General features: G+C 47.1%; 2 protein-coding genes across 2 annotated transcripts in view; one reads left to right on the plus strand and one right to left on the minus strand.

Moving 5' to 3' along the window:
• The window catches only part of LOC149445494 (uncharacterized), a 125,055-nt gene that overhangs the window by 102,251 nt on the left and 977 nt on the right, over positions 1–21,827 (minus strand). The window contains exons 2-5 of the mRNA XM_089653760.1: positions 10,520–11,683; positions 5,984–6,963; positions 3,560–4,601; positions 1,589–1,812 (exon numbers count right to left, since the gene is read on the minus strand). Coding sequence (XP_089509886.1) covers positions 1,589–1,812; positions 3,560–4,601; positions 5,984–6,963; positions 10,520–11,683 — 3,410 coding nt within the window. The remainder of the gene's footprint in view (positions 1–1,588; positions 1,813–3,559; positions 4,602–5,983; positions 6,964–10,519; positions 11,684–21,827) is intronic.
• Positions 7,916–21,827, plus strand: part of LOC149445495 (uncharacterized) — a 97,347-nt gene continuing 83,435 nt past the window's right edge. The window contains exon 1 of the mRNA XM_089653761.1: positions 7,916–8,013. Within this exon, the coding sequence (XP_089509887.1) occupies positions 7,916–8,013 (98 nt within the window). The remainder of the gene's footprint in view (positions 8,014–21,827) is intronic.

The following is a 21,827-nucleotide window of genomic DNA, read 5'->3' on the forward strand; positions in this document are numbered from 1 at the left end:
ATCGGTGTCCCTGCCACGATACGCCGGGCGGCGCATGCGCAGGACACCAATGCAGTCCAATCAGCAGGCAGCGGGACCTGGGCAATCGCGATGGCCGCGCATGCGCACTCGCGATCACGGACGCGCGCCTGGCACCAATGACAGCGCAGGGCGGGCTATTTAAACGGGGATAGAGGTATGTCAAATTGCCGTTTGGTCTTTGTTCCTGTGTTCCTGTACCTGATCCTGTGTTACTCCGTTGCCGACCTCTGCATTGTACCTGACCTTGATTGTATCCTGCTTAACCCCTGGCTTGCCTGACCATCCTTCTGCCTGACCCTTTGTACCGCGCTGTCTGCTAGTTACTGAACCCGGCTTGTGACCTCGACCATTCTCTGCCTGCTCCTCTGGTACCTCGCTGCCCGCACGTTGCTGACCTGGTCCGCCTGACTACGCCTTCAGTCACCCAGACGATCCATCCATCCATCCCACACGGATCACTACTAGTAAGTCTGCCTGCCTCTTCCCATCAGACTCCATTCCCGCAGTCCCCTGCCGGTGCTCTCTACCACAGCCGGATGCACTCTGGGGTCGCGACCTGGTTCCAGTCTGCACCAAGTCCATCCCCACCATCAGGGGCCCTGGTGAATAGCAGGCTGGGACTTAGACCCCGCGCCCTGAGGAAATCCGTGCTGTGGGCTGCTAGAGACACTGCCAGGCGGTTCCTGACAGTACCAAATGGCCAGATGTCGGAGTCTGGAAGAGGACCATCCCCATTGGAGGACATGTGCCAGCACCTGGCGGCACTAACCCAGGCAGTAAGGACGCTACAGGAGGGGTATACGCACTTGGAGGGACGGATCCAGACATTGACAACGTCCGCTCCTGCACCCCAAGATTTGGGTCCTTTCTCGTCGGTCGAGAGTCTTCCGGAGACTCCTGCTGGAGCCGCGGCCTCTATGCCTGTACCGGAACCCCGGGTACCCACACCGGAACGGTTCAATGGGAACCGCACCAAGTTCAGGGCCTTCCGCAATGCCTGCCAACTTTACTTCAAACTGCAGCCGCGGACATTCTCCACAGAATCTGTGAAGGTGGGGTTTGTCATCTCGTTGCTACAGGACGAACCCCAGGCCTGGGCTCACCGGTTACTGGAGACCCATCAACCACAGCTAGTGTCAGTTTCAGCCTTCTTTGAATCAATGGCACTCCTCTACGATGACCCACAGCGAACAGCCTCGGCTGAATCGGCCCTACAAACACTCAGACAGGGTCGCAGAGCGGCTGAGGAGTATGCGGCAGAGTTCAGGCGCTGGATGGGAGACACGCAGTGGAACGACGCGGCCCTGCGCCACCAGTTCCGCATTGGTTTATCTGAGCCTCTGAAGGATGAACTAGCCAGGGTAGGCCTACCAGCCACATTGGAAGACCTCATCACCCTGGCCATTGAAATTGATCGGCGGTTGCGGGAACGCAGAATGGAAAGATCTGGTCAGAGTCAGAGGCCTACATGGGTATCGCCCCGTGTGCCAGTGCAGACCACCTTGCCTACTGAAGACCACTACCCAGAGACAGTGGACGCACCCAAACCCATGCAAGTAGGGTTAACCCGTCCTTCATTATCACCCGAGGAACGCCAGAGAAACAAGCCTTCCAGAAGCAAGGCCTGGGGTCTGCTGCGACCTTTACCCATACCTAAGAGACCATGGGAGATGATCTCCATCGATTTTATTGTGGAGCTCCCACCATCCCAAGACCATGCCGCCATTTTTGTGGTGGTGGACCGCCTGTCCAAAATGGCCCATTTTCTGCCCCTGAAAGGTACACCGTCAGCTGCCGAGACAGCACAAGTCTTTATAAAGGAAATAGTAAGACTTCATGGGATCCCGAAAGACATCGTCTCAGACAGAGGAGTTCAGTTTACCTCTAAATTCTGGAGAGCACTGTGCGAATCCCTGGGAATCAAACTGTCATTATCATCAGCATACCACCCGCAGACCAACGGGCAGATGGAACGTACCAACCAGACCCTGGAGCAGTATCTCCGATGCTACACTTCATTCCTCCAGGATGATTGGCTGACTCTCTTACCACAGGCCGAATTCGCTTATAACAATGCGAGTCACTCTGCTACTCAGCAATCCCCGTTCTTCGCCAACTATGGATTCCACCCTACGTTTCTACCTGACACAATTCCTGAGAATCCAGTACCGGCTACACAAGATCTGTTACAATTCTTTTCAATAAATAACAAGGTGCTTCAGGAGGCGATCACAAAGGCTCAGGAAGATAGTAAGAGGGCCTTCGATAAAAGAAGGAGGGGCGACCTTGTTCTGCATCCGGGGGACCAGGTCTGGCTGGCCACAACAAATTTAAAAATGTCTTGCCCATCAAGAAAATTGGGACCAAAATTCATGGGTCCATTTAAGGTGAGACGGAAAATCAACGAGGTGGCATATGAACTCATACTCCCCGAATCCTTCAGAATACACTAAGTGTTTCATGTGTCCTTGTTGAAAACCGTAGCACCGGATCCATTCCCGAATCGGAGATCTAGACCTCCGGAGGCCATAAACATTGATGGGGAGGAGGAATTTGAGGTGGAAACAGTTCTAGATTGCAGGAAAAGGAGAGGCCAGACCCAATTCCTTATTAAATGGAAAGGCTACAGCCCGGAGGAAAATTCATGGGAACCTGCCCAGAACGTTCATGCCCCTAGACTGATCCAGGAGTTTTTTCGTAATCACCCTCACAGGAGAAGACAGTTGGGCATCCGGCGGCTGCCCATGGGGGGGGGCAATGTCAGGGATCAGTGTCCCTGCCGCGATACGCCGGGCAGCGCATGCGCAGGACACCAATGCAGTCCAATCAGCGGGCAGCGGGACCTGGGCGATCGCGATGGCCGCGCATGCGCACTCGTGATCACGGACGCGCACCTGGCACCAATGACAGCGCAGGGCGGGCTATTTAAACGGGGATAGAGGTATGTCAAATTGCCGTTTGGTCTTTGTTCCTGTGTTCCTGTACCTGATCCTGTGTTACTCCGTTGCCGACCTCTGCATTGTACCTGACCTTGATTGTATCCTGCTTAACCCCTGGCTTGCCTGACCATCCTTCTGCCTGACCCTTTGTACCGCGCTGTCCGCTAGTTACTGAACCCGGCTTGTGACCTCGACCATTCTCTGCCTGCTCCTCTGGTACCTCTCTGCCCGCACATTGCTGACCTGGTCCGCCTGACTACGCCTTCAGTCACCCAGATGATCCATCCATCCATCCCACATGGATCACTACTAGTAAGTCTGCCTGCCTCTTCCCATCAGACTCCATTCCCGCAGTCCCCTGCCGTGCTCTCTACCACAGCCGGACGCACTCGGGGGTCACGACCTGGTTCCAGTCTGCACCAAGTCCATCCCCACCATCAGGGGCCCTGGTGAATAGCAGGCTGGGACTTAGACCCCGCGCCCTGAGGAAATCCGTGCTGTGGGCTGCTAGAGACACTGCCAGGCGGTTCCTGACAAAGACTCTGTCCATTGGACCCACTCATGGAGTCTCTCTTGTGGAAGTAAGGCATCCCACTCACTTTCTCCACTTGACAGTTCACGAACTAAGGCCTTACCTTTTATGGTGACTGGTGCTACAAACCCGAGAGGATCATAAAGACTGTTCACAGTGGATAGGATCCCTCTTCTTGTGAATGGCTTTTCTGCTAAAGAAACCTGAAACACAAAGCAGTCTTTATGTAGATCCCAGCTTAGGCCTAAACTCTTCCGTAAAGGAAGGGTGTCTGTTCCCAGGCACAGGTCTTTGAGATCTTTAGCTCTATCTTCTGCGGTGAAAGCTTCCATGACTTGTTTGCTGTTAGAGGCAATCTTATGTAGTCGTAGATTAGACTCCGCCAGCATCTGTTTTGCTTTGTTGAGAATGTCGACTGCTCCTTCAGGTGTGCTAGCTGAAGCAAGTCCATCGTCTACATAGAAATGTCTCATCACAAAGTGTTTGGCATCTTGACCATAACATTCTGCACCTTTGTGGGCAGCTTTGCGCATGCAGTATATGGCAACAGCAGGAGACGGGCTGTTACCAAAAACATGTACTCTCATTCTGTACTCTGTCACCTCTTTAGCTATGTCATTATCCTTGTACCACAGGAAACGCAGGTAGTCACGATGGTCCTCTCTCACTAGGAAACAATAAAACATCTGTTGCACATCACCTGTGAAAGCAATAGGCTCTTTCCTGAAGCGTAAGAGGACACCCAGAAGTGTGTTATTTAGATCTGGGCCACTCAGTAGTACATCATTCAATGAAACACCTCCATGTTGAGCACTGGAATCGAACACAACTCTTATTTGGTCTGGCTTGTGTGGATGGTAAACGCCAAACATTGGCAGATACCAGTGTTCTTTACCTTCATCCAGTGACGGTGCTACTTCAGCATGATTATTATCAAGCATCCTTTTGATGAATTCTGTAAAGTCTTTTTTCACTTCAGGCTTTCTTTGTAAGGTTTTACATAGTGTGTTCAGGCGCTTCATGGCCTGCTCTCTGTTACTGGGTAAGTAACACCGTGGTGTGCGAAAGGGTAAGGGAGCTACCCAATTGTTGTTTTCATCTTGGAAAGTCTCTTTATCCATGATATGGAGAAAAGCTCAATCATCTATAGACATTGCTTGTTTGTCGTCATCTTTTGTTCTCTGGAATACTGAGTTCCCTAAAGTGTCAGACTCCATGCCACTACTAATGTCTCTATTGTAACTAGAAGGAAAGTCACAGTATGGTTTTGGGATGTTAAGGGTTTCTTTCACAACAAAGCTGTTTTGGCATGGACTTAGAAGGGATGTGCGTCCATTCAGTAGCACAGATGTCTTTGACGTATTGACACTGTCAGGCTGATGTACTGCTCCTAGACAAACTTCTCCTACTATGACCCACCCTAGGTCAAGTCTTTGGGCATAGGGGGCATTAAAGGGCCCATTAATTTGTTGGCGTACCTTATGTACTTGTAGAATGTCTCTCCCAAGAAGTAGAAGAATAGAGGCATCTGTCTGGATAGATGGAATAAGGTGAGATATTGAATTGATATGAGGATGATGACGGGCTACTTCTGGTGAAGGGATCTCTGTTTTATCATATCACACTCTATCAAAATGGGAAGTGAGAGACGGACTCTCTTGTCAAGAGACTCAATAGTAAAGTCAGTAGCTCTTCTTCCTGAAGTTTCTATCATTCCTGCACATGTCTTTAGGGTGTATGGGATAGCACTTGATGTAATGTTGAAGGCATCAAAAAAGTCTGACCTTGCCAGTGACCTGTTACTCTGTTCATCCAGAACTACATACATCTTAACTGCCTTCTCCTTTTTCCCTGTGGGGTACACTGTTGCTAGGCAGATCTTGGCACATGAGCGTGGACTTGTACTGTCGCCACAGATTTCAGTGCATTTGGACATTACTGGGGTAGCTGAATTATCCTTTTGCTCCCTGCCCTCATCTTTCCGCTCTTCAGCGACCTCTAGTGGTTGATGCAATGTATCAGGGTGTAATGCTGTGATGTGTCTGTTACTGCCACATTCTGAGCAATCCGCTTGTATTTTGCAGTCTTTTGCTAGATGCTTAGTGGATCCACAACACTTGAAGCAGATGCTGTTTTGTCTAAGAAAGGCTATCCTTTCCTTGATGGGTTTACTTTTGAACCCTTTGCACTTGCTCAGAGGATGGGGCTTTTTATGAAGTGGGCAAAGTCTGTCAGGACCTTCAAAGGCGTTTACCTTGTAGCTGCATGGACAGCCTGGGTCCTCAGAGGGAACCGCTGTCTTGTGGGCGATCACTGAAGTCCTATTGTAGGATAGAAGTGGCTTTTCTGCCTTTGGCAGTTGACTGCTGGTGATGAAGGAAAAGCTGGGATCACACCGGATCCTTGCTTGCTGCTGTACAAATCTAGAAAACACAAAGAAAGGGGGGAAGGGGACATCATGTTCTTCTTTGTATTTGGCTCCAACACTCACCCATTTTTCTTGCAGGTTGTGAGGTAGTTTCTCCACTATTGGCTTAGTACAACTGGCGGTATCTAAATGTGCAAGTCCTCTTAGATAGCCTTCTTCTTTGGCACACTGGACTTCCCAAAGAATATCACCCAGCTCTTGCAGTTTCAAGTTGTCTTTGCTGTTTAGCTTGGGAAAAGACTCAAGTCTTTTCATTAGAGCACCTTCAATTGCCTCTGGTGATCCATATCTTTCCTCTAGCCTTTGCCAGGCCATATCAAGTCCTGCTGGAGGGTTAAATATATGTACCCTGCACATCCTTCTTGCATGTTCTGCTGACTCCGTCCCAAGCCATTTTATCATCAGGTCCAGCATCTCGGCTGCTGATAAGCCTAAGTCTTTGACTGCATACAGAAAAGAAGACTTCCATGCCCAGTAATTCTCAGGGCAGTCATCAAACTTGAGAAAGCCCGAATTAACCATTTCTTTACGGATAAGATATTTAGTGACATCTTGTGTACTCTGGTGTTTGGATTGCTGTACTAAGGATTCATTTTTAATCGCTCTGGTACTGCTGGCCTCATCGGTTTGTTTTCGTACACTCAGGGGTTCTGCTGGTCTTGGTTTAGATTCAGCTGATTCTGGATTGGGGAACTGTTTTGTTGCCTTGCTGCTTGAATGTTCTTGGACATACTCCCTTGTGCGTTCTACTGAGGAGAGGGGTTTCTCAGGCACATATGGGCCTTTGTGGATAGACCCACTTCCAGACCGTTCCATTTCGGCATAAGCTGCGGCGGCGGCTGCACACTGACGCTGAAGAATATGCAACTTTGCTTCTTGTTCTGATTTTTCTTTTTCTTTCTCTGGTCTTTCCTTCATAATGGCAGCCTCTGCTGCTGCAGCGGCGGCTTCTTTCTCAGCCCTTTCCTTTATAATGGCAGCCTCTGCTGCTGCAGCGGCGGCTTCTTTCTCAGCCCTTTCCTTTATAATGGCAGCCTCTGCTGCTGCAGCGGCGGCTTCTTACTCAGCCCTTTCCTTTATAATGGCAGCCTCTGCTGCTGCAGCGGCGGCTTCTTTCTCAGCCCTTTATAATGGCGGCCTCTGCTGCTGCAGCGGCGGCTTCTTTCTCAGCCCTTTATAATGGCGGCCTCTGCTGCTGCAGCGGCGGCTTCTTTCTCAGCCCTTTATAATGGCGGCCTCTGCTGCTGCAGCGGCGGCTTCTTTCTCAGCCCTTTATAATGGCGGCCTCTGCTGCTGCAGCTTCTTTCTCAGCCCTTTCCTTTATAATGGCAGCCTCTGCTGCTGCAGCAGCGGCTTCTTTCTCAGCCCTTTCCTTTATAATGGCGGCCTCTGCTGCTGCAGCGGCGGCTTCTTTCTCAGCAATTTCCTTCATAATGGTGGCCTCTTTCTCAGCGAATTCTAGCTGAACACAAGTTGCCTCTGCTTTGGCGCGAGCTCTGGCTAAAAGGGCACTTGCTGATGAAATCTGACTGGATCTAGACGAGTGTGAGCGTGCATCATCTTGCTGGACACTTGGCATGCTCTCCCTGCCTTGATGTGTCCCGGGTGGCTGATCTTCAGCCTTATACTGTCTTCCTGATCTTAGACTCATTCTGTCTGTGCAGTGACTCCTATCTCCAGGCTTGTTGCGCTTCACCTTTTCACTGTTCCGTTCTCAAAACACTGACTATGTGTGGCTCTAAACGGACAGCTAAACCCTCGTCAGAATCTCCAGCAAACAGAAGCCCACTGCTTGTGTTGTCTACCAAAGAATCCAACTTTATTTTATAGGTGAAACTGAAACACAATACAATGACAGCATATCAGTGTACATAGAATAACTAGTGTAACATAAATGACAGATAACACAGCAGAAAGGCACTTACAGGTGATGATGTCTCCAGCCCCTTGGGAGAGAAGCAAGCACACTGCATCCCCAGTGAATGGCAATCTAAAATGGCTGAAGAACTTCCTAAACCAAAAGTCATTTCCTGTCTGAGAATTTACATATCCAGAGGAGAACTGCCATTCATGTTTGCCACTAAATGGCCGTGGTACACTACATGTCCATATAAGTAACTATAATTCCATTAGCCTGTGAAGGCAACACACATGTCCTAAATGTGATATTACTGTGTGTGTGTAGTGCTTTTACTCACATGGATCTGCTTTCTTTTCTCTCTGGGATGGAATGCGCTCAGAGAGAGATTTCATAATTTCCTGTACCTGTGTAATGGAAACACATCTACAGGAAGATCTCTGATAGAGCTGGGATCGATCACCAGATCCAGGCTGAACATCACTGGCCTGAACATGATGATTGATCGGTCAGGAACTGAATAACGGCAATGGCAGGTTGGTGTGTGCACATGTGCCCCCCTGGTAACTGCGGGAGCGCGAATCACATACATATATATACATATACACATGATTTTGTGCAGGGAGTCCGCCCTGTGGCAGTATTTCTATTATAGGGCGGACTTAAAGCGGTTAAGGAAAGCTGTATTTCTATTTATTGACATTTTTGCACATTTATATGAGTATGTTTAGGTGTGGGCAGCGTTGTTTTAGTTGAATTCACTGTTAAGTTGGTTTATTGATTATTGATCACCTTTTTTAGCCGCTTGTGGGAATACTTTGTATTATTTGTGCTCCTCTTCACTAGTGTACCTTTCCAGTTCCTGTGTTTATAAATATGGACACAGAATGATCTCTGATTCTGTACAGGTGATGTGCAGGTGCAGGTGATCAGCAGGTCCAGGTGATCAATAGGTACAGGCCAGAAATCATTGACCTGGACCTGATAATCGGCTTGTGTTGTACTGAATGACAGCACAGTCAGGGCGGTGGGCTCACACGTGTACATGTACTGTATGTGATCTGGGACAGAGGGACGGCCCTGCCGCAGTATAAGTGTGGTGGTCGGTCCTGAACTGGGTAAAGTCAGATTGTTTGCTGATGATCTTTTACTTACTTTGGTCCAACCCAACACCTCCCTGCCAGTCCTGTTCTCTGTACTCCATACATTTCCCTTTCCTCTGTAAAACAGAATGATAGTTTCCTTGGCCCACCTCCTACCTGGATTATTTGGGCATTCATCTCCCTCGCTCGTACAACTACATCCCCACTTTCAAATACTTGAGAGTCCTACTTCTGTCCTGGACTCATCTTCACCTCTCCTGGATAGGGAGGATCACTGATGGAAAATTGGCCTTTTTACCAAAACTCCTTTACTTGTTCTGTACATCCCCATCCCCACCCCCACCGATCCCCATCTCCTCCAATACTCTGAAATCTTTTTTAAAATCAGGTCTTGTGATTCAACTGAGCAGACAAAGGGCCACGAATCCCAAGACACGCTATGTATATACATAAGGAACAAGGAGGTTTGGGTGTTCCAAATGTTACTAAATATTTCTTGGTGCCCAGATTACCCCACTAACCCCCCTTTACACCACAATACATGGCTCCTTATGGGCTGACTTAGAAGCATTGCTCTGTTCTCAAACTTCTCACCATTCACTCCCATGGCTTCCTCCTAAATCCAGACCTACATCTATCAGCCTCTTGATGGGTCACACACTCTTCACTGGGGGCTCTGATAAATATTCCAGCAACTTCATATCCCCTCACTTGCCTCTCTGTCCTCTTTTGGGTGATCCAAAAACGGTTACAAACGTTCCTAATCTGCGCTCTCCCCGGAACCCTCGGTACATCTTAATGCATTTGCAGCCCCCAGGCCTCACAAGTTCCCAATATAAATTGTCACACATTCCATACCCTGGACTTTGTCTGCCCTTGTACTACATAGCTGGGGGGAGATCTAGAGGAGATTGTCCAATCAGATTGTATAGGAAGGTATTATAATGAGGGAGGTGTGGTCCCGAGCAGTGAACACGCCCTGTCACACCCCCTTCTGTGATGCAACAAGGAAGTGAAGGCTTCTGGGAAGTGGCCTACAGGAAGTGAATGGTGAGATATCATGGACAGGAAATGATGCAATCTGAAAATCCGTTCCAACGATCCAATAAACTGACAGACAAGTGATGGTCCTGTGGATGAGGGGAGAGGAAAGCCCATCGGGACGGCCGGGCCAGAGACGGCATCAGAGAACGCTTCTGTGTATTATGGGAGGGAAATTCTGCCCGAAAAGGGGAACTTCTCCTTTAAGTATGGACCAAACTGGTCACGTCTGGGTGAATGATGGCTCATTCATTCAACAATTTATAGACTCAGCCAATCACAGGGCAGGACTCCATTGTTATTCTTCTCCTGCCATCAATGGCCAACCCGGTCCCACACTTCATCCATGTCTTTGGGGGCCTCTGATCTCCTTATGAACTGTTTCTTCCATGATGAAGATCAGCCATGGAGTATATCTGAGGTGTATATCAGGGTGTGCTTCTTCCCCACATGAGAGCTGGGATGTCCAGCAACATTCATCTAGAAGACATTTCCCGCACTCAAGGCACTAATACACCTCCAGGGTTGTGTGGGACCCCTGATGTACAGGAAGACAGGACTTCAGTGAGGAACATTTCCCTCACTCGGGACAGGAAAGTGGCTTCTCCTCCATGTGAGATTTCTTATGCCTGGAAAGATTGAAGCTCCTTGAAAAACATTTCCCAAACTCAGGATAGGAATACGGCGTCTCCCCTGTGTGAGATCTCTGATGTGTAACAAGTGCTGATTTATATATGAAACATTTACTGCACACAGGACAGGAATACAGCTTTTCCCCCATGTGAGATCTCTGATGTGTGTACAGAACAGACTTCTGTGAAAAACATTTCCCACACTGAGAACAGGAAAGTGGCTTCTCCCCCATGTGAGATCTCTGATGTTTGGAAAGACTGCACTTCTCTGAAAAACATTTCCCGCACTCAGGACAGGAATATGGCTTCTCCCCCGTGTGAAATTTCTGATGGCTGTAAAGATGAGACTTCACTAAAAAACATTTCCCGCACTCAGGACAGGGATACGGCTTATCCCCCATGTGAGATCTCTGATGTTTGTAAAGACTAGACTTGTCTGAAAAACATTTCCCACACTCAGGACAGGAATACGGCTTCTCCCCTGTGTGAGATCTCTGATGTACATAAAGATTAGACTTCTGTGTAAAACATTTCCGACACTCAGGACAGGAAAATGGCTTTTCACCCGTGTGAGATCTCTGATGTCTGGAAAGAATGGACTTGCATGAAAAGCATTTCCAGCACTGAGGACAGGAATACGGCTTCTCCCCCGTGTGAGATCTCTGATGTCTGTAAAGACTGGATTTTTGTGAAAAACATTTCCCACACTCAGGACAGGAATATGGCTTTTCCCCCGTGTGAGATCTCTGATGTGTGTAAAGATTGGGCTTCTGTGAAAAACATTTCCCGCACTCATGACAGGAATATATTTTTTCTCCTGTGTGCAGCCTTTGATGTGTGACAAGATGTGATTTTAATACAAAACATTTCCCGCACTCAGCACAGGAATACGGCTTCTCACCTGTGTGACAACTTTTATGCCTATTAAGATTGGATTTATAACGGAAACATTTCCCGCACTCAGTACAGGAGAACCTCTTCCCTGTTGGAAGGCCGGCCCGGTCCCGCACAGTCTGAGGTTCCTCAGGATACGAGGAATCCGATGGTCCATCTACACTGGGTGGTGCCGGATGGACATTGGAGGGAGCCGGGTTTTCTCCTGGACTATACTGTGTGATGTCCTCATCTTCTACTTTCCAGTCTGGAGACAAAGTGAGACAATCCTCGGAGGTTTTCCTCATCTCCCGGCCATGGACTAAAATACAAAGACAAAGAGGATTACTAGACAGGAGCTGATTGGTTCCCCCAAACCAGGACTCCGCCCACATCAGGCAGCTTGGTCTCTGAGGAGCTTACAATTCCACCCTCAAGGGAACTAGGAAATGGCTCCTCTGATCTCCTACCAGGTTATTTCTTTATTCATGGACCTTAGTCAGGGAGTGAGGAAACAACCAGAACTGTCTTTTATAGGAGGGACAGTGATGAGGGGATTATAGGACGAGGGTCCCCACCCCCTCTATCACTCATCGCCATCTTCCCAACACAAGAAGTACTGCACTTCCTTATTTAGTCCATGATTTAGTCATGAAGAACAGCGGGGCTGAGCCCCACCAGAGGTCAGAGAGTGAGGATGGGGGGAGAACAACCAAGATGAAGACTGGACTGATCCTGAAGACCACCATCATTGGGGTATTGACTCCTCCCTCATTATCACTTTCTGTTTAAGGGTCCAAAGTTGGAGGATGTTATCACATTATTATCACCATGTAAAAGTCTGTGCTCCAATCACATCATCCGATATAAAATGTCCAGCTGGGAGGAAATGGGGGGAACAAAAGAGAATCCATATTATGTGTATATATATCAGTGGGGGGAGGGGGAGAGCAGAAGTCAGGACTATGGAATGTACAACATGGAGTATATAGTGCAGGGGTCAAGAGAATGTAATGTACAATATAGAGTATATAGTGCAGGGGTCAGGAGTATGTAATGTACAACATAGAGTATATAGTGCAGGGGTCAGGAGGATGTAATGTACAACATGGAGTATATAATGCAGGGGTCAGGAGGATGTAATGTATAACACAGAGTATAAAGTGTAAGGGTCATGATTGTCCATTTGAAGGCCAGGCCTTTTTTGAAGTAAAAATCAGTATTTTTTGCTGTGAAATTACTTAGAAGCATAAAACATATCAAAGACGCCGCTTTAAAAGCCTTTCCAGGTTACCAGTTTGGAGTTACAGAGGAGGTCTGGTGCTGGAATTATTTCTCTGCCTCTGATGATTGCGGCAATACCTCAAGTGTGGGACAATCTCTGTATACGTACCAATGCAGGACTGATGGCTGGCTTTGCCTTTGCACACAAGAACGGTGGGACGGGCACTTTACATTTTGTTTCCTAATTTTTAACCTATTTCTTTAATTTTGAATCACTTTATTGCTGACACTAGGAATGTAAACATCCTTTGTGACAGCAATAGACAGTGACAGGTACTCTTTATGGAGAGATCTGGGGTCTATTAGACCCTGGATGTTTCCTCTGCCCTGGCAAGCATTGGTGTGGTCAGATATTTCCAAATTTCAAAATGGCGCCATTTACAAGTGAGATAATGTAAGAGTGAGGACTACATAATGTATAATAAAATCATATAATAAAGGGTCAGAACTCATAATATTGTATTCAGGAATCAGGGGAAGATGAAATGTTTACTGTAGACAAGTTGCAGAGATCCCACACCGCTGCCTCCCATCTCCTGAGACTGCACTCAGTGACTTGGGTCTGAGACACTACAGACATATCCCTCCACCCGGCACAGCCAGCAGACCACAGAGCAAGGAACCCTGGGAGAATTGTTCTTTTTTTTTTTTTTAATTTAAATTTTTATTTATTTTCCATATATAATACATATTTCATCATTATTCTCATACAAAAACCATTTCCATATCATTAATAACATTTCTTACTATCTTTATTCCCATTTACCTCCCCCCTCTATCTAATTTCTCCTCCTCCCTAAATAAAACCTCCCTCTCCCCATATAAACCCACCCACTCTGCATTGTTCTATTACCTCTTTTCCCAACGAGGATATAGAATATATAAATCCTTCCATCTTTCTCACACTACTACTTCATATATTTCACCATAAATTCTTCCCATTTTCTCCACTTCTTAGAGAATAACCCCATCCTGTCTTCTTGCATATAATACAATTTCTCCATCCTACATATCTGATTCGTTCTCTCCACCCAATCCTCTATCTTGGGCACCTCTGGTCTATGCCAGAACTTAGGTATCAGACCCTTTGCCGCATTCAGGTAGCACCAGATACCCGAGTCCTTGTATTTATTTACTGATAGCTCTGTACTATGTAGTAGACACTTCTGGGTCCAGTCCTATCTTTATCCCAGAGATATTCTCAATTAGTTGGACAATTATCTCCCAGAAACCTTGGATCTTCGGGCACTCCCACCATATATGATATGACGTGCCTATCTTTCCACATCCCCTCCAGCACTCTACTGTATTTTCCCCACATATCTTATACTCAACCTTCGGTGTAATGTGCCATCTCGTTAAACACATAATTTACCTCCACCTCTCTCATACTTATATTCTCGTGTATTAATCTATATATTTTCCTTTGTTTATCTTCATCTATCTCTATTCCCAAATCTCTTTCCCATTTTACTATATACATTGGGTTTGTGTAAGTGTCTAACTCAGTGAGAGTCTTATAAACTTTTGCCGTGCCCCGCCTCCCGTCACCTCGTGTTTCCAACAACCTCTCAAACAGATTCCAATCCTTTCTCAATCTCATCGTTTTGGAAGGTTTCTGACAAAGTGTTTTAATTGGTGATATCTCCACTCATCTATTTTAATGAAGAGTTCCCTTTTATCTTTTTTCAAATCCTTAAGTGTTCTCAATTCCTGTCCTTCCATAATATCTCTCAATTGGATATCTTCTTTTTTAAACCATTTTCCTGTGCTCTCCTCCTTACCTGGAGGGAAATAATCCGTGTTCCTCAGTGATATTAATTGTGAATTAAAATCCCATTTCATAAGTTTGTGCAATTTATCCCAAACCTTTAAAACATTTAATGTAAAAACACTTGTGGTATCTTTTAACCCTCTATATTGTGCTGGTGCCCATATAACTCTACTCAAGGTAACTCCACTTAGTTCATTCTCAATCTGAACCCACCTTTTCCCCTCTTGGTTATGTGTCCAATCATACATTCTCGCTAGGACTGCTGCTCTATAATACCTCTTAATATCTGGCACTCCCAAACCTCCCTTCTCCTTTTTTCTACTTAACAAGTCATATGATATTCTAGGTTTTTTATTTTTCCATATGTATTTTGTTAACATCCTTTTTATTACTTTAAAAAAGACCTCCGGGATTTTGACTGGAATCATCTGGAATTTATAGAGGATTTTTGGTACAATTATCATTTTTATCAGGTTTATACGGCCTATCCAAGACGGATTGCCTCCTCCCAATCTCCTTAGTTCCTCCTTGATCTCATTTAAGAGTGGGATATAGTTTAATTTATACAGGTTCGTATATGAAGCAGAAAGTTTAACCCCCCAAATACTTTATCTCTCTATTTTTCCATATAAAAGGGAATTCTTTTTGTATTTTTTCTTTTTCACTGTTTGGAAGGTTTACATTTAAGATCTCAGTTTTTGTTGGATTGATTTTCAAGTTTGATAGCTCCCCATAATCCTTTAAGCTCTTCATTAGATTTGGGAGTGTTATTCTAGGATTTGCCACATAAAACAACAGGTCATCCGCAAAGGCAGCTACTTTATGTTCGACTTCCCCTATCTGCACACCTTTTATATTTATATTCTTCCTAATAGTTGCCAATAAAGGTTCCAATGCCAATACATACAACAATGGGGACAGTGGACATCCCTGTGTAGTTCCATTTGACATCCCAATAGGTTCCGACCTCTCTCCATTAACCATGACAACCGCTGAGGGCTCTCTATACAACTTTCCTATCCACTCTCTCATTCTTACTCCCATTCCTAGAGTTTCCAGGGTATCCATCATAAAGCCCCAATCTACTCTATCGAATGCCTTTTCAGCATCGATGGAAAGCACTACTACCGGGGTTTTCCCCTTCCTAGCTTTTGGATAAGCAACAGAGTTCTCAGCCCATTATCTCTACCCTCCCTCCCTGGGAGAATTGTTCTGTCAGGGATCTTACTAGACCCGGACATGGGGAAGAGAATCCAAAGCACATACCCCAGGTGTCTAGGTCTAGAAATGCTCATGAATCATCATTTTGCTGCCAGCTGAACCCCAGAATCCCCATAAATCCAGTCTAGATACATAAATTGTGTCTGCAGCACAGAGAAGGAAGATTATCCGAGAGAAATCCAGGAATACAGGACGGGGAACACAGCTCAGGAAAGTGACCAGGGGATTACAGGCTGATATCACCCAGTCCCCGCCCTACTCTGGACCAATCAGTGAGCAGTATGGGTGGAGGAATGGATTTAGTGTTCATGACCCACCTGTGCTGATCTCTGTAGGAGTGTCCTCCTCTATAAATGTCCCCGTTATTCCATCCTCCTCCATAGACTGCTGATCATCCCTCACATACGGCTCTTCTTCTTCTTCTGCTTTCACCTCAAATTCTATATCGATTGGATCTCCACTCTAAATCAAGGAAATGAGAGAAAATATCATCTGTAAAATATGAGCTTTATTATTGTGACATCACACACAAAATCCACACATTGTCTCTACAAGTCCATCTTATAGATGCTCCATCCCACCAGCCAGGCCCAGACTGGGCAAAAAAAATTGTCCCAGGCATTTTAGACTGAGCAGTCCAGTGTAATCCTCCGCAGAATGTAGAAAAAGAAAACTTTCCACCCACATATCTCCATCTCTGAGGCACAACACTGCTGGGGGGTGTAGGTGAGGATGACACAGGAGGAAAGGGAGGAGGAACAGAACCAGCTCTCTCTCTCAACTGTCCATGCGGGAAAAGGGGTGGAATGTCATTGATGGCTCAGGGCTGTAAGAGAGAGGCTCTCTCAGCTCAGAGCCCTGCAGCCACTGGGCAGCCACAGTTCAGCCTCCTGGGGCCACTAACAATGGCATCAGAGCAGCAAGGTTACATTGCCCCCTGGCTCAGTCCCCCATGGCTTCAGGGCTCCAGAGCTGTCTGCCTCACTCCCTCCCCAGACATCACAGGGTATTAAGGAAATGCAGCAGAGTTCCCAGAGTTCTGGCCCTGTCCGGAAGCCCCTGTCCACAAGGCAAATACCCAGTGTGCCCTATGGCCAGTCTGGACCTGACACAAACCTTGTAATGGTGAGGGATGGTGTGACCCTCCTGTGAGGAATCCCGGGAATACAGAGGACAGGGACATCTCTCTGGTAGATTTTTGTAGCTGGATGACTCCACCATGGTGTCCTGGTACAGATCTTTGTGTTTTTCTGGAATCTCTGACTCCTCCATCACCCCATCCTCATCCTCCTCCTCTTCTATTTCTTCTTTTTCCTCAACTTTAGGATCTCTCAGGTTTCCACTCTGAATATATAATAAAAATGACATCAATGGTAACAATGCAGATAATGTACAGATCCTAATGATACTATCAGTGATTGTTCCTCATCTACCTGATGATGGTGAGGGATGGTGTGACCTTCCTGTGTGGAATCCCGGGAATACAGAGGACGGGGACATCTCTCTGGTGGGTTCCCATGACTGGATCCATCTGTAGGAAACACACACACTGACTGAATCCATTGTTTCTATGTGTTTATCAGATGATGGGGGATCTAGGTGGATCCTCCGTACTGCTCTCTCCTTTACAATAAAGTCTCCTCTTACCCGGTGATGTGAGGGGCGGCTGATTGTCCATCATGACGTCCTTGTAGAGATCCTTGTGTCCTTCTAAATACTCCCACTCCTCCATGGAGAAATAGACAGTGACACCCTGACACCTTATAGGAACCTGACACACACAATGATACAGTCACCATCCAGACACATCCCTTGTCTGTTACTGGAGAATGTCCCAGAATTCCCGGCACCGCTCACCTCTCCTGTCAGCAGCTCCATCATCTTCTTGGTGACTTCTAGAATCTTCTGCATGTTGTGTCTCTCAGGGTTTAGGGAGTCACATGGAGGCACTGTGATGGTCATATGATCACCTGACTTCAGAAGAGGAAATCTCTGTATTGAGGAACCAATAGGAATATCATGTTAAAATACCAGAATCCTCCTCACCTCTCCGGTCAGGTCTGTGTTTTATTAACAGAGGTAGTAGTGATGTAATGTGACCTCCCAGAATCCTCCTCACCTCTCCGGTCAGGTCTGTGTTTTATTAATAGAGATCAGAGTGATGTCATGTGACCTCCCAGAATCCTCCTCACCTCTCCGGTCAGGTCTGTGTTTTATTAATAGAGATCAGAGTGATGTCATGTGACCTCCCAGAATCCTCCTCACCTCTCCGGTCAGGTCTGTGTTTTATTAATAGAGATCAGAGTGATGTCATGTGAGCTCCCAGAATCCTCCTCACCTCTCCGGTCAGGTCTGTGTTTTATTAATAGAGATATGCGTAGTCATGTGACCTCCCAGAATCCCCCTCACCTCTCTGGTCAAGTCTGTGTTTTATTAATGGAGATGAGAGTGATGTCATGTGACCTCCCAGAATCCTCCCCACTTCTCCGGTCAGGTTGGTGTTTTATTAAGAGGTACGAGTGATGTAATGTGATCTCCCAGAATCCTCCTCACCTCTCCGGTCAGGTCTGTGTTTTATTAATAGAGAGGAGAGTGATGTCATGTGACCTCCCAGAATCCCCCTCACCTCTCCGGTCAGGTCTGTGTTTTATTAATAGAGATGAGAGTGATGTCATGTGTCCTCCCAGAATCCTCCTCACCTCTCCGGTCAGGTCTGTGTTTTATTAATAGAGATAAGAGTGATGTCATGTGACCTCCCAGAATCCTCACTTCTCCGGTCAGGTCTGTGTTTTATTAATAGAGATGAGAGTGATGTCATGTGACCTCCCAGAATCCTCCTCACCTCTCTGGTCAGGTCTGTGTTTTATTAATAGAGATAAGAGTGTTGTCATGTGACCTCCCAGAATCCTCCTCACCTCTCCGGTCAGCAGGTAGATGATCTCCAGGGTGAGGTTTAGTATCTTCTCAGTCATGTGACTCCGGTCCTCCTCCATCCTCATTGGTGCCATCATGTGATCTATACAGGTCTCCTTGTAGACGGATAACTTTGGGAAATGAAAGTAAGAATGATTTGGATGGTATTGGTCACACAATAATAGGATGTGGATGTGAGGGGGGAATAGGAGGGTTGCTGGACATTGGAGAACTACTTCCCCATGCGAAGACAGTAGTCTGGACTGTTTAGTATTTGCTACATTTTGGAGGTCCCAGGACCCTCTTGACCTGTCAAATCAGAAATCCCCTTTTCTCTGTTGGGTTTGTTTGGTCTCTGAACTGGTTTTGATGAGTATTAGATCTGCAGACAAGGAATGATAAATACGATCCTTCCTATGACTAGTTTGCTCTGAGGCAGTGCTGTGAGGTCAATGTCGGCTCATCATGAGGTCCAGGAAGGGGAACTTGATGACTTTTGGCCGGAGTTGCTGCCTAATCAGGACAACTGGCAGAACTCCGGCTGCAAGGCTCCAATCTGTGGCAGCCTGCTGACTGACAGGAGTGATGTCACTGTCACTCTCTGCAGTAAGAGAAGAGATTGGATTGGGTAGCAGGAGGATGGTGCTGGTGGAGTAGAGAGCTGTCAGGAAGGAGCCTATTCTCTTCCCTCCAATGACAGCCTAGTATGGGTAGAAGGAGGATAGCAGGAGGGTTGGAGTATCAAGTATATTGTAATATCCAGGACATTGTACAGAGTGGTGGTGGGTTCCTGGGGCTCTGAATTCCAGCACCGGGCACTGCCAGGGCCTGTGTCATGGGAGGTATTGGAGTGTCTCCTGAAGATGTTCAGCACTGACCCCTGACTACCTTTTAGTCAAAAATGCACCAAGAGTCCTCCTCTAAGAACAAGTGCCCACCAAGGGGTGAAGGATTGTCCTTCTGCATTCTATTTGGTATCTTGGAATACATTATTTGACCAGTGAGATGGTAAGAAGGTGAAGGTTGTCTTTCTTTCCTGGTAGAAGCTCTGTAAGGAGGTCTGGAAAGTAAGTGCAGGTAAGAGGACAATCAGAGACCAAGAGCCCCCCTCCCTGCCTCAGTGTCCCCCTGAGCCTGACAAACTTCTCTTTCCTCAGAGCCCTGCTCCCCACCAACCCTATCCTACCAGATTCCTTCAACTACTCTACCCACTTAAAACCCTTTAACTTCACTATACCCTCAGGGGCCCCAAAGTCTCCCATCCTCAGTAACCCCTGAGAGACCCCTCAGATCCTCTACTTCCCTCAGACCCCTCAGTATTTTCCTCCCTCTGACACCAATGATGGAACATATTCTTCATGGCCGGCTGGGGAATGTTTCCTTCCTCCTGAGCAGCAATGTAAGGGGCTCTATGCTCCATACTCCTGACCCCGGCACTCCATCATTGTGTTGGCTGCATAGTGTAATGATTGCCCATTGGCTGCCTGTGTAGTGTCATCATTGCCCTTTGTAGGCCATGTATGGTCAGGATGGTCCTTGTCTTGTCTATTTATTGTCAGTGCTGTTTGTTTAGAGGACCATATTACTAGAATTTATCTCCACAATGAGGAGAATGTTCCGGCCCCGGAAGTGGGGGAATGTTCTGCCCCTGAAGGGTTCATCTGGGTTCCCACACTATATATGTGTGTATCATCATCTGCTGGAGATAAAGACGTCACAGTGACTATGGAGGAAGAGGACGGACGTGACCGTGGAGGAAGAGGACGGACGTGACCGTGGAGGAAGAGGACGGACGTGGCCGTGGAGGAAGAGGACGGACGTGGCCGTGGAGGAAGAGGACGGACGTGGCCGTGGAGGAAGAGGACGGACGTGGCCGTGGAGGAAGAGGACGGACGTGACTGTGGAGGAAGAGGACGGACGTGACTATGGAGGAAGAGGACAGACATGACGGGGGTTACCGGGTGTAAATAGAACATAACATCTTATTACCTCCTCTGCTGCCACTTCCACCAAGGTCTCCTCTCCACTTTGTATGGTATACAACTTCCTGTCTTTATTCCAGATGACTTCCTGTCTGTGCCTGACATCACTTCCTGTCTGTGCCTGACATCACTTCCTGTCTGTGTTCTATAATAACTTCCTTTCTGGATAGAAGTGAGATCACCACCTTGTGGAGTTCACAGGAACTGCAGCCCTGAGAAACATTAAAATAACTGTTCCTGTGGTTGCCATGAAAGATCAAAAATAACTAAAAAAAAGGGGAGGGGAGGGGGGAGTCAAATCAGGAAGTAGTAGGGCATGGAGATGTATGGCATCCATGGATCCCACATTTTATCACATTGGTGATGTAGCTAGGGGCAGTGTTGTGGATGGCTTTGTACGTTGTGGTTAGTATTTTTGAATTTTATATGTTGGGTTAGTGGAAGTCAGTGAAGGGATTGGCAGAGAGGGGCAGCAGTCACTGATCGGTTGGGTTGTCTAATGAGAGCGATCCCACCAAACCTGATCCTTCTGGGGGAGACAATGCAAAAATATATATCAATCCACTCATAATGACATCATCTCCTGGGAGTGTCTGCACATCCATCCATTTCACACACATTTCATTGTCTCAGCAGATCTCCTGCAGCCTATTAGCACCCATTTCCCTCTCTATGTCTCAGCAGATCTCCTGCAGCCTATTAGCGCCCATTTCCCTCTCTATGTCTCAGCAGATCTCCTGCAGCCTATTAGCGCCCATTTCCCTCTATGTCTCAGCGGATCTCCTGTAGCCTATTAGCTCCCATTTCCCTTTCTACATCTCAGCGGATCTCCTGCAGCCTATTAGTGCCCATTTCCTTCTCTACATCTCACCGGATCTCCTGCAGCCTATTAGTGCCCATTTCCTTCTCTACATCTCACTGGATCTCCTGCAGCCTATTAGTGCCCATTTCCTTCTCTACGTCTCAGCGGATCTCCTGCAGACTATTAGCACCCATTTCCCTCTCTATGTCTCAGCGGATCTCCTGCAGCCTATTAGCACCCATTTCCCTTTCTACGTCTCAGCGGATCTCCTGCAGCCTATTAGCTCCCATTTCCCTTTCTACGTCTCAGCGGATCTCCTTCAGCCTATTAGCTCCCATTTCCCTCTCTATGTCTCAGCAGATCTCCTGCAGCCTATTAGCGCCCATTTCCCTCTCTATGTCTCAGCAGATCTCCTACAGCCTAT

Source organism: Staurois parvus, unplaced genomic scaffold (assembly GCF_062004578.1).
Source record: "Staurois parvus isolate SC_StPar_1 unplaced genomic scaffold, SC_StPar_1.0 ptg000720l, whole genome shotgun sequence".
Classification (NCBI taxonomy): domain Eukaryota; kingdom Metazoa; phylum Chordata; class Amphibia; order Anura; family Ranidae; genus Staurois; species Staurois parvus.